The sequence below is a fragment of the Medicago sativa genome, chromosome 6, assembly GCF_051527215.1.
Source record: "Medicago sativa cultivar Bolivia chromosome 6, Bolivia_mono, whole genome shotgun sequence".
NCBI lineage: Eukaryota > Viridiplantae > Streptophyta > Magnoliopsida > Fabales > Fabaceae > Medicago > Medicago sativa.
Genome location: NC_140754.1, coordinates 96,560,440 through 96,573,616, shown reverse-complemented (window position 1 = coordinate 96,573,616; position 13,177 = coordinate 96,560,440). Strand labels below are relative to the sequence as shown.

Here is a 13,177-nt window from a genome sequence, read left to right as displayed (position 1 = left end):
AAGTGAAGGAATTTGAAATGACAAAGGTTATTTTTTTTTGTGCATGAAAGCTAATCACATTCAAAAACTAAAATTTAAGATGAAAAATTAAACAAATGACACTCAAAAAATAACGAAACAAATCATCACATTAGGCTAGGATCCTACAATGGATTGTATTATCACATTAAGCTAAGATCAATCACAGAAGTGAGATTCACATCCTATCTTCTTTCAAAGTCTTAAGGCATTATGTATATGAGTCATTTCACTTATATGTTTCTCACATCTACTCTTACATACAATACGGAATTTCAACTCACACTTGAGACATTAACATCTCTCCATTAAGTGTTAGGATCTTTGTGTCTGTAGTCCACCACCAAGAACAACTCTCGATCCCCCACAACGTTGAACCCAGATGTGATACCGCCGTTGGGCTTTCTGTGGGAGCCTACGTTGATGTAGATCGACAATTTGGATAAAAAGACATTTTAGCCCGTGCTTGGCACGGGTGTCCATGCTAGTAGATGTAATTCCTTCAAAAAACATAAAAGGGTAATAGATGTAATGATTAGTCGTGATTTATGAACCAAAACAGAGACGTATATGGATACGTATCGGATACCGATACTCCATGGATACTTGCGGATACGTATGATATTTAAATGACAAAATTACCCTTACAAAAATTACCCTCATTAATGATTAAAATTATATATATTATTTCAAAAAAATAATAATAAAACAATATTAAAATAAAAACTCCTTGAATAAGAACTCTTCACATTTTCTTCTCCTTCTTTCGTTTCATAATCAAAACTGTCGCATTCCATGAAATCTTCACCAAGCCACCATAACTATAAGAGGAGTGTTATTTGAACAACCTCTTGACAACTTTTGGGGACAACCATAATTTGCAAAGAAAAAATAGGTATTTGCACGAAAATCAAAGCAATAGAGACAGGGACGGACCTGAACAAGGCATGGTGTGGCACCTGGTGTGGCAGGTGCCACACCAGTTCAGGTCCAATACTTTTTTTTTTAATTTTTTTTATCGGCTCATTGTATAGTTTTACTTATATATTAGGCCAAATACCTCCCTGGGTCCTTTAAGTTTCACGTTTGTAACAGATAGGTCCTTTAAGTTTTTTAGGTAACAGACAGGTCCTTTAAGTTTCTAAGGTTTCAGATAGGTCCTTTAAGTTTCGAGTTTGTTTCAGATAGGTCCTTCATATCAACTCCGTTAAGGACCTATCTGAAACTTTAGAAACTTAAATGACCTATCTGTTACCTAAAAAACTTAAAGGACCTATCTGTTACAAACATGAAACTTAAAGGACACAGGGAGGTATTTGGCCTATATATTAATACAAACACCTAATTTTTTTATGTTTATACACGTGTCTATATTTTTACTCATATTAATACGAGGACATATTTATTTGTGTAATTTATATACGTGTCTATATTTTTACTCATATAAGAGAATCTATTTTTTTTAATATACATGTGTTTATATTTTAACTTATATATTAATATGGGGACCATTTTTTTTAATTTATACACATGTCTATATTTTTATTCATATATCAATACAGAGACTTTTTTTTTATAATTTCTATGCAATTGCGACTTGCTTTCAAAAAAAGAGCGCAACGCGCTCACTCGTCCATATGCACAGACATCCTGCTAGAGCATTTGACATCTCTTGTAATCTATCTAGAAAAAGATGTTCTTAGAACAATTAGTAATGATACGATTTTATTTCATTTTCAACAAATGGAAAGTGGATTACTTGTAATCTATCTAGAAAAAGATGTTCTTAGAACAATTAGTAATGATACGATTTTATTTCATTTTCAACAAATGGAAAGTGGATTATTTTCTTTGTAATTTTGGTTGTTACAACTATTTTTAATATAACTTCTTATTAGATTTAATATTATTTAATTATTTGACCAAAAAAAATGTGCCCCACTAGTATTGAAAGTCCAGATCCGCCCCTGAATAGAGAGATAAAGTAAAAAATAATGTGAGTATGAAAGAGAAAGTTGTAGCAAAAGTTGTCACAAAATGGATGTTCAAATATCATTTCTCTAACCATAATATGACATTATGCTAGATTTATTCCATAACCCTTTTGTTTAGCGAAAACATCAATTAAGTCCACATCCTTTGTTCTATGTTCTTATACTTAGCAACAGGGGCGGACCCAGGTGTCATTGAGGGTGTGCACCTGCACACCCTGAGTTTTTACTATTTGCACCAATTATCTTACTTGTATTGCTATTTGCACACCCTAAAATATTTATTTTGCACCTCACTCAATAGACCAAGACTGAATCAGACTCACGCCTCTCATATTGACCAATGACATTTGATTTTTAATGCTATTAATTTTCTCTTAAAAGGGCTTTTAATGCTGTTAATTTGGTATGCTTTTATTTTCCCATAAAAGCCAAAACGCAAACATGAGTATTGCGCTTATTTCCTAAGGCTATGACTTTAATTTATCATCTGCTATACCAAATTTTGTTAAAAAAAAAAAAACCTGCTGTACTATACTAAATCAAGTACATTTTTTGTTACTTGCAAATAAATAATATAATGTTAACTATAAAAAATAAATAAATCTTTCCACTTTCTCATTTTTGGTCATTTTTTATTCTTTTTGTTTTGTTTAAGAAGACTATGATTGTCATTAATTGTATATAATGTAAATGATATTCTTCTGAATTATAATGATAGATAATTTTTTCGAGGTCTTATAAATACTTGAATTTACAATTTGTTAAAAATAATAAAATTCAATGTGATTATTTTTATTGGGTAAAAGTAACAAAAATTTAAATTAGTAGTTTAAATAAATTATTAATAAGAAAAAGAGTTTAATTTTGATGCAGTGATCGTAAAATTATTTTACACACATATTTAAAGATATGATTTCGCGTCAATTAATGAATATAAAAATTCATGGTTTTCAACCATATAAAATAATGTGGAAACACATCGTTAAATACATGTGTAAAATCATGTTACACTACCGCACATATTAATTAAATTCTAAGAAAAATGACATGATAACTCATATATATATATATATATATATATATATATATATATATTAATTTTAATATTAATAATAATAAGTAATGAATTAAAAAATTCTGCACCCCCTGACTCGGGGTCCTGGATACGCCACTGCTTAGCAACCCATATCGTATATCTAACAACTCAGAATATGTTTCCGGAAAGAGATAAAAGTCAAAACTCAGACAAATCTGCAATGTCAGACACCAATTCACAACAAATGACGAAGGATGATGAATATGATGTTGAAGATATGAATATTGCGTTGAAGATAATTTAAAAAATTTAAAAATTAAAGGACATTTTCATTTTTTATTTCATAGATGATTATGTGGCTTTTTTATTTTTATTTTAAATTTAAATTACACTCGTGACATATACTAAGATGAACATTTAGGATTTTTTTATGGTAAACTCATTGGTGCGGTGAAGTTTTGGCTAGGTACCGACATCCTATAGCTTGTTGGAAAAGTTCGTTCAAAATTTGAATTTATTTTTAAATAAATTAATATAAATATATGACATGTCATTGAATAATAGGTACATATCAATCTAAACTTTAGAGGTACCATGATGTTCACCATCCATTTGTTTTTTTTGTGTTGGCCGGAGTTTGAACATCAAACCTTGCATATATTATGCATTGTCCATATCAACTGAGCTATGTTTCATATAATAACATTGCATTTAAGCCAAAATATTAAATATAGTATTTTAAAATTAAACCTAAATCAAAACAGGTGACATTTAGCTATAGTTACCACGACGGGTGGAAACATCCACCCCTTTGCATGGGTGTCCACGTGTAATCTTTTTAGCCTGTTTTGTTGGTGCTTTCATTTTTTCTCGGCACCTTGATTTTGTAAATATTCTTGGTTGGTTGACCTTTTGCACATCTTGTATGGGATGAATCAAAGTTGTTTATAATATATCTCATTTTACTATGTTGAAAAAAAATTAAACCTAAATCAATTATAGCTTTGATATAATATTAAATTAAATTTATATTTATTTTCAATATACTCTACTAATTTAAATGAATAAATATGATATCATATTTTGGTAAAAACAAATAACTTAAAAAAGCCTCAATTTTTTTTTTATTTTTAAAAAATGGTGTGTGCGCGCCTCAACTACTCATTACCTACTCATAGTAGACAATACATGCAAAACAGCTTACCATTTGTATGCAAAGTGACAGTGTACTTATAAATTATGTGCCGGTGGAAGACATTGCTACATAGCTATTGCTTCATCATTCACAATCCTATTTTCTCATGTTACATCATTGTTGTATACTTATATTTTCATAACTCACAATCTCAATATTATTCCACCACATTGACACTTTAGAAATATCTTATAGTTATTTATAGAAAACTTAATAATCCGACAAGGAACAAAAGTTGTCTTTGTGTTTAAATTTTCTTGGATTGTGGCAGAATGTTGGTTTTCTAATTTGCTTGTTTTAAAAGATTTTCGGTTGTTATTGGCTTCCAATTTATGATTTCTATTTTTGGACTTCATAAAAGTCTAAAGAAGCATTCCTTAAAAAAAGTCTAAAGAAGCATTTTCTTTTGCTCTTAGGCTTTGAGAATGTAATTTCATAAGTAGCTTAAGTTTTAGCATTACATCACTTATTAATGTCGGATAGTTATTTCGAATTTCATCCAAGTGCTAGACCAATACAAAATGGAATCTAATTATCTTTTTTTATTTTATTTTGTAAAGGTGCTAGATTGAAGAGATCGAACGTAAATGAAGCACTATATATTATTAATTCATTTGTCTCAAATTTATAATTTTCTTTGAAGAAAAAATTGAGATCGAGTGTTAATTAAATACTATATATTATTACTTCATCTGTCTCAAATTATAAGTCTCTTTGGAGAAATTTTTTATCACAAATTATAAATCGTTTTACAATACCAAATGTGCTATATTTTCATGATTTGATCACTTCTAACCTCCAAAAATTGAATAGAAATATTTAAAAACCTTATAAATTCATAATCAATCAATCAATCATAAAAAAAATGTTGGCATTATTAGTTAACTTGATTAATCAACATCACAAACATTGTTTAATGGAAACACTATGCTGGCCACCAATATGATAAATATACTTATGAGTTATAGACGTAACTGTTTGAATGGTTACATAATCATATAGACATTTCAAACAGAGTTATTTGGATTATTACAAGATAATTAAGCGGAGTCATGAATTTGATTCTTTCATAGCATAGAAGGTTATAAACTTAGAGAATCCAAACACTCATAGTTGTCTATGAACTTGGATAAAGTTACTCAATAGACTTCCTACCGATCAAGTATATATTATTTTTTTGTTATTCAACACTTGAGAACTGTGTATTTACATAGCAGGATATGAAGCATGTCGTATTTGGTGTGAACTTAACAAGACTGTTTTAAAATGCAATGCAGTTAATTGATCCTAAAGGTATATTGAACTTCTATAGATGATAATATCAAGCCCATCATGATATGACCTAAAGAGTTGCTGATGTTTTAGGTTGAAGCAAAAACATCAGTTTTCATTTGTTTCACTTTCTAATCCAACATTCATGAGTACAATAAACAAAACATAAGTTTTGATTTGTCTCACTTTCTAATCCAACATTCAAGAGTGATTTATTTTCTTGCATTTTGAGACGGAAAAACATATTATAGAGACGAACCGATAAAACTTAAAAGTTTCAAGTAGGGATTCTAATGAATTAGAATACAAGAGATTATGCAAGTAGAGTATTGAATGAGAAAATTAAATAAAGAATTTTGTCATGAATTCGATGATTATTATTCAATTTTAAATGCAAGTTGGTAACAAACTCTACCAATCATTGCATAGAAGATATTACACCATGTTAAGCCGGCGCCCACCATTAAAATTCTTTTCCACAGTTGCTATTGATTGGGTTACAATCTATCTGATATCCATTTACATCCACACAGTTGCCAATTTCTATCAAGTGACCATTATTATAGCAATTAAATCGTGGGAAAAAACCAGTTTTTGTCTTTAGTCGATAAGCAACCGTCCTTGTTACATATTTGGCCGTTGGACCAGGCTTGATTTTAAGATTGGCCAGTATGGTTATTAGCGGGTGTTGAAAGTAAATCGTCAACGCCAAATCAAAAAATTGATACTGGTTGTAGTCTGCATAGGAACAAGTGCCATGAGTATCCCATTAATTAGACCAAAACCAAAAATTGTCACCAACGTAATTGATCCACGCGTAGTTATCAAGATCTTAACTACGCGTGGATCAATTACATTGGTGACAATTTTTGGTTTTGGTTTAAACAATGGACTACTCATGGCACTTGTTCCTATGCAGACTACAACCAGTACTGATGTTGATTAATCAAGTTAACTAATAATGCCAACATTATTTTGTATGATTGATTGATTGATTATGAATTTCTAAGGTTTTTAAATATTTCTAGAAGTGATCAAATCATGAAAATATAACACTTTTGCATAAATGTTCCAAAAGCATTTTACAAAAAAGATATTTGAGTCTCAATATATCCAATCAGTGGACATAATATAAATGTCATTTCATATCATTGGATTGCATCAAATACTAGCTTCATTTCATTAACTATCTGTTTTTAGTTCATATTCAAACAATGCTATACTTATTTAAGTAGTTAATTTTCAATGTGTTGGTTTAGTTCATATTCATTTGCATGAGTTTTCGTAACTTTTACAAGTTGCAGCAAAGTGTTTTGCAAAATACAGTGGTTGGTAGAACACAAGAAGCTAAAGCATCACCTAAGCAGAAAATTTATTTTCTTTTCCTTCATGGTTGTCTTCTATTATGCACATTTGATTATTAGTGCATTTATTAAATATCTTTTAGATAAATCAAAGTTATAATGCATTAATTATAATTTTTCATACAAATCATACATGGGACAAATCTTTCGGTGTGCTCATTCTCAAGGTCTCAAGTTTGATTTTCCCTTTGTCAATTTGAGTGAGCTAGTTTAACTTCTTAAAAAAAATGTATTTTATCTTAAAATAAATGTATTTTATCTTAAAATAAATTATTGAAAATTAGCGTTTGATAATGTATTTTGACGGATTTGAATATATTAGAGGGGATATGAACTATTAGTCAAGAACATACACATCCTTTCTCTAAAAAAAAAAGAACATACACATCCATAACATTCAATTATTTAAACAACTTAATAATATTTTCTAAATATTTATGTAGAGCTTTGGAGCGTAGGGGAGAGTCATGTTATCAAATATCTCGATACCAAGTTGCTAGATGTAACTCGTAAACTAATCACTAATTTTTACATAGTAGAAAATAAGTTGAGATCCTCTACATTTCAATTTGGTCCCTATGATTGACACATCATCAGTTAACATAATTTTTTAACGGTAAGGACTAAACTGATAACATATGTACACATTCAGGGACTATTTTGTAGTTTATCCTGAGTCAGAGACTAAAGTGACAGCGAGGTGCAAAGTCAGGGACCAAAGTGACTATTTACTCTTTTCTTAATGGCAATCCCCTTTTATTGTTATAAATAGAGAGAATCCTTACTCGTAAAAATATCCAATCTCATCAAGAAAAGCTCCAAAGGTCTACATATACCATAGAAAATATACTTAAAAATAAATGACCAATTGTGTAATTTTGCCCAAAAGATAATATAATTTATTTTTAGATTTCCTATAATTTTGAGAAAAATAAAAATAAGCGTTGAATCAAAATCAAAAGTTAACCTACTAAAAAAACGCTAACCTATTTTTTTTTTTTTTTTGAGGCATCTATAAACTACGTACTTTGAAAACAAGAAACAAATGATAACAAACTCGTAAACAACAAACAAATCGATAACCTGGTTAGTGTGTTTTTCTTTTTTACTATTTTTTGTGGTTTGGTCCAAATTCCTCCTAATTTTAATTCACTGTTTTGTTTTTTTATTTAGCTTTACCATTGTACTGTAATTCGTTTCATCTTGATGGAGAATAAGAAGAAATCTGCGACAAATGAAAGGGTAAGCAAGTATATACCTCATGATATTGCCTTCTCTATTCTACACAAACTGCCTCTTAAGTCTTTGAATCGATTTGGATGCGTTCGTAAATCATGGTCTCTCTTGTTACAAGACACTCGTTTCATGAACATGTTCCGCAACAATTTCATATCTAACTCTCACCGTTATCACGACGGAGCACCTATCATGCTAAGGGTTTATGATGCTGATCAATCGGAGCAAGATGTTTTGTATTTTTTTTCTGGTCAGAGGTTTGAGAATAAAATCAAATTAGATTGCCCAAATCTATTTGAAGAAGATTTTAACAATTTTCAGATTTTTGGTCTGGGTAGCAGCGATGGCACTCTTTGTCTTCATGAACTAATTGAACTAAATTCTTGCAAAATTACATTGTGGAACCCAATTACCAATCTATTCAATCCCATTCCTCCCAGTCCGGTTGAGTCTTCTCTTCCAGACGCTGCTAAGGTTATTTTCACCGTTGTTTCTTGTCTTCATGGCTTTGGTTATGACCGTGGTACATGTGACTATAAGGTCATTCGTCGTGTACACTTACGATGTGATGACAATCTTGAATACGTGCCATCCAAAGATATACTTGGAGATGCACCTTTAGACCCCATATGGGAGATATATAGCTTAAGAAGTAATTCATGGAAGAAACTTGATTTTGACATGCCGGGTTATTTATATTGTGAGGAGGGCATCCAAGCGTATATGGATGGGTTCTGTCATTGGTTGTGCAAACATAGATGTCAAATGATACCATGTTTGGTATCATTTGACTTAAGCAATGATGTGTTCTTCAAAACACCGATACCCTCAGACGTTGATGATTGTTTTGATGTTAAAGCAAAGTGGATAAACTTGGCGGTGTTAAATGGGTTCATTGCCTTACTCTCATATAATGAAAAAACTACAACTTTTCACATATCAATTTTGAACGAACTCAGCGTGAAAGAATCATGGACAAAACTCTTCGTTATTGGATCGATGTCTTGCGTTAAGTACCCCATTGGAATGGGGACAAAGGGGGAAATATTCTTCATAAGAAAAGATAAAAAACTAGCTTGGTTTGATTTGAGCACCCAAACGATTGAGGAGCTTGCTTATAAACCAATGTGGCTTAACTGTCGGATAATAATTTACAACAAAAGCATATTTCCGATTGGAGGAATAAGTAGTTAATTGTTTTTCTTTTTTTCACAAAGTAGTATATGATTGTGGTTATCACAATTATTGTCAAGTAAACTAAGAAACTACGTTCTATCTTGCTTTTGCTTTTTTATTTGGAATGTTTACTCTCAATTTATTTGCAAACTTGTGTGGTTTCTATATCAATAAAAAGATTGATCTTTTGCCGTTACCGAATGACCTCTAGTTTTAAACTTATGTGGTTTCCAATCGCTTTCTATTACACGAGACCAAAGACGATGGTTAGCTCACGTTTGGTCTAGTTAGTTAGATCATCAATGAGATGAGTTACAAATCTGTTTACTTCAACTCATTCAGTTCTGCTTGAGTGTTCTTAAATCATATCACTTTAAACTCATCATTGCAATAAAAAACAAAGCAAGGAAGTTTTGCATTGCTGAAGGAAAGGCTCATAGTTTTGTTTATTGCTTTTTTGTTCAATTTGCTGGTTCCAAATATTGGCTTCAGCAATTAGTTCCAGTTATATTTCCTTTTTTTCTTATGCTTGATTTAGGTTATATTTTAATGACCATTCTTGCAGTTTTGTATAGTTATACATACAGATTGAATTCTTATTAATAGTTTCTTCCATAGTTCAATATAGTAATATCTTCTAAATTTATATGAACAGTCTGTATAAGAAAACCGTTGTGTTGAATCTGTTTTATCAAGTTCCTTTTCTCTGATGATTTGGAGTTATTACCATCAAAGGAATAATAGAAAATGGTCATGAAGTTCTCTACGTGCTAATGTTACTCTGATCTCTATTGTTCCTTTGTTGCTTACAAACATTGATCTCCGACATGTGTTTCGTGATAAAAATCAAACTTCAAAGATCAGCCGCATTTTCCCCACAATTGGTTCGTGATTGTTATTTTCATTTCGTTATCAATGTGTTTTAAGAACTACTATGATCACAATCAACATTGACATGTACTAGGAAATACTAATAAGTTAGACTCAATGTATCCTTACCTCTTTGTGCTATGTGTGGAAAAATTTCTCTTATGATACAAGAAAAGCTGAAATCCAATCAACGGAAGCCAATTCATATTTCTAAGAATGGGCCAGCTATTTCCCACTCGTTCTTTGTCGATGAATGTCAGCTGTTCGCTCGAGAAAAATCCTTTTATGCAAGACTGGTCTAAGAAGTTATGTTCTACATAAATTTCGCCAATGCTTTTGACCTTAAACCGAATGTCCACAAATGGAAAATACCTTGAATTTCTTATGTTATCAAGAGTCAGTTTTGTTTAATCTGTAGTTTCTGCCATGCCTATTTATTCTGCTGCATAACCAAGATAAGTTTTAAGTTAAACTACTTTCTGATAAATACTTAAAGCAGGAGCATATTCATCATATAATATTAGAGAGTATGGCTATTCCTACATATTTATCAAAACTGTAGAGGCCGTGTAAACATGTCTTGAAAGACTGTCATGTTCAATAATTGGGCTCAAGATGTTGCGTAATATTTTTGTAGTTAGAATTTAAATGTTGATTATAGTTCTTAAAATTTGAGCGCACAAAATTTGAAAAATGACTAATATGTTCTCGGTATTTTTTTTTTTATGAGAAGAAATAAACCATCTATCTTTCTGTAATTTAATCTTTAAACCATGTAAATAAACTAATTTCTATTAATTTAAAGTATATATGAAATTCATCAATCTAGTCTTGGCTATTAAAATGTTAGAGACTAAAGTAACGGATTTTCATATACTTTATAGGGAAATTGATAAATTTCATATACTATAAAGTTTTTACTATGTTTACATTGGTTAAGGACTAAAAGAAATTAGATTTGATATTTATTCGTAATATTGGAATAAATTCAAAATCTTGAGAACTAACATAAATTTTTGAAAATCATTTTTAATATAAGAGAGAAAAATTATAATTTATGATGTCAATGTCTTATCTTCCGCTGATAAAGTTAGGGGTAGCTTGTTTCATTACTCTTGGAAAAACACCAGTAAAGTTCATTGCAGTTACTAACGCTCTCGAAACTAATTCAATTGTGTGAGACAAAGGAGAGTGGAATTACGTGTGTAGGGGTGAAATTCGCAGATCTACTATTACGATTTGCAATGGAAAAAAAACTTTGTTTGCAACAAAGGGAAATCCGATCATATTGCCTTATCCATTCTATCGAAATTCTCTCATAAATCTTTGAAGAGATTTGGATGTGTTCGTAAATCATGGTCTCTCTTATTTCAAAATACTAATTTCGTGAACATGTTCCACAACAATTTCTTATCTAACTTTCACTGTTGTTCTTATTGCGACGGAGCTTCTCTACTCTTACAATTGAATGAATCCTATTATAAAGTTGTTTTTTATTCTCTTTCTGGTGAGAGGTTTGAGAATAAAGTGAAATTAGATTTCTCAAATCCATTTGCAAACCTAAACAATTTTCGTATTTTTGGTTTTGGTAGTATTAATGGCACACTTTGTCATATGATCATTTGGGCGAAATTATATTGTTGATTCCGGAAACCCAGGCAATTAAGATCCTTCCTCCTAACTACATTGATTTAGTTTAGTGGTTGTGGTTTATTCCAGATGATGCTAAGGATTATGTTGATGTTAATATTATTTCCCATGTTCATGGATTTGGTTATGACCGTGTTTTAATTACATTAAAGTCATTCGATATGTACATTTTGTTATAGAGCCATCAACATTATACCCTGGTTACATAGAAGACATAATGTCTCTATATTGGTCGGGAAAAATATCCTTAGGACCTTTATGGGAGATGATATATAGTGTAAGAAGTAACTCGTGGAGGAAACTTGATGTTAACATGCCGTTTTCTTTACACTGTACTGAGGGAACGCAAGTCTACATGGATGGAGTGTGTCACTCGTTGTGTGAAAAAGATGAAGAAGATTACCTTGATGAATCATGTTTGGTGTCACTTTACTTGAGTAATGAGGTGTTCTTCATAACACCCATACCCACAGACTTAGATGATTGTTTTGATGTTGAAGCATTATGGATAAACTTGGAAGTGTTAAATGATTTCATTGCATTGATCTCATATCATGAACAAACTACTACTTTTCACATATCAATTTTCGGTGAGTTGGGTATGAAGGAATCATGGATCAAACTCTTCATTCTTGGACCATTGTCTTGCATTGAGTGTCGTATCGGGGTGGGGACAAAGGGAGAAATATTCTTCGAGTGAAAAGACGAAGAAATAGTTTGGATCTAAGTAGCCAAATGATGGAGGAGTTTGGTTATAATGCAAGGGGTCGTTCTACTCGAATACTAATATACAAGGGAAACATTCTCCAAATGGAGGAATAAGTAGTTAATTGTTTTTCTTGTTTTCACCAAGATGTATATGATTGTGGGTTTTGAGATATTACATTTTATGCAAACTTCCTTGTCAATTGTACATATCACAATTATTGTACGAAATCAATTGATCTTGCTTTATCAATTTTATTTTGAATGTTTAGTCTCTTTCCATTTACAAACTAATTTGATTTCCATATAATTAAATATAATTAATGTTGGATGTTGCATTGATTTTTTGAATTTCATACACAAGTGCTTAAAAGTAGACTATTATAGCGCATGCTCTATTTTACTCTTTACCAATTTTCTCTTACCTGAATTTTGAAATTGGGTTAAGTTTCACATTTGTTACACTTCATACATGGGTGTTATAAGCTTTTTTAATAAGTGGTGTTATAAGCTAATTTAAGTGGAACATTTCAAATATATATGCTTAACAAATTGTACATATTGATACTATAGCTTATAACCGGTCACCATTATTATATATTACACACAAAATTGTACGTATTTTGGTCTTCTTACTTCTTACTTATACCTAACTTTACAT

The 13,177-nt window shown here is 30.7% G+C and overlaps 1 protein-coding gene and 1 pseudogene across 1 annotated transcript; both read left to right on the top strand.

The window, feature by feature from the left end:
* Positions 1-7,369: 7,369 nt before the first annotated feature.
* Positions 7,370-9,326, top strand: LOC146918610 (F-box protein CPR1-like). The gene has a single exon (XM_085717460.1). It carries the CDS (start codon positions 8,086-8,088, stop codon positions 9,307-9,309), a length of 1,224 nt encoding a protein of 407 aa, XP_085573586.1. The 5' UTR covers positions 7,370-8,085; the 3' UTR covers positions 9,310-9,326.
* Positions 9,327-10,377: 1,051 nt separating this feature from the next.
* Positions 10,378-12,641, top strand: LOC146918609 (uncharacterized; annotated as a pseudogene).
* Positions 12,642-13,177: the final 536 nt, after the last annotated feature.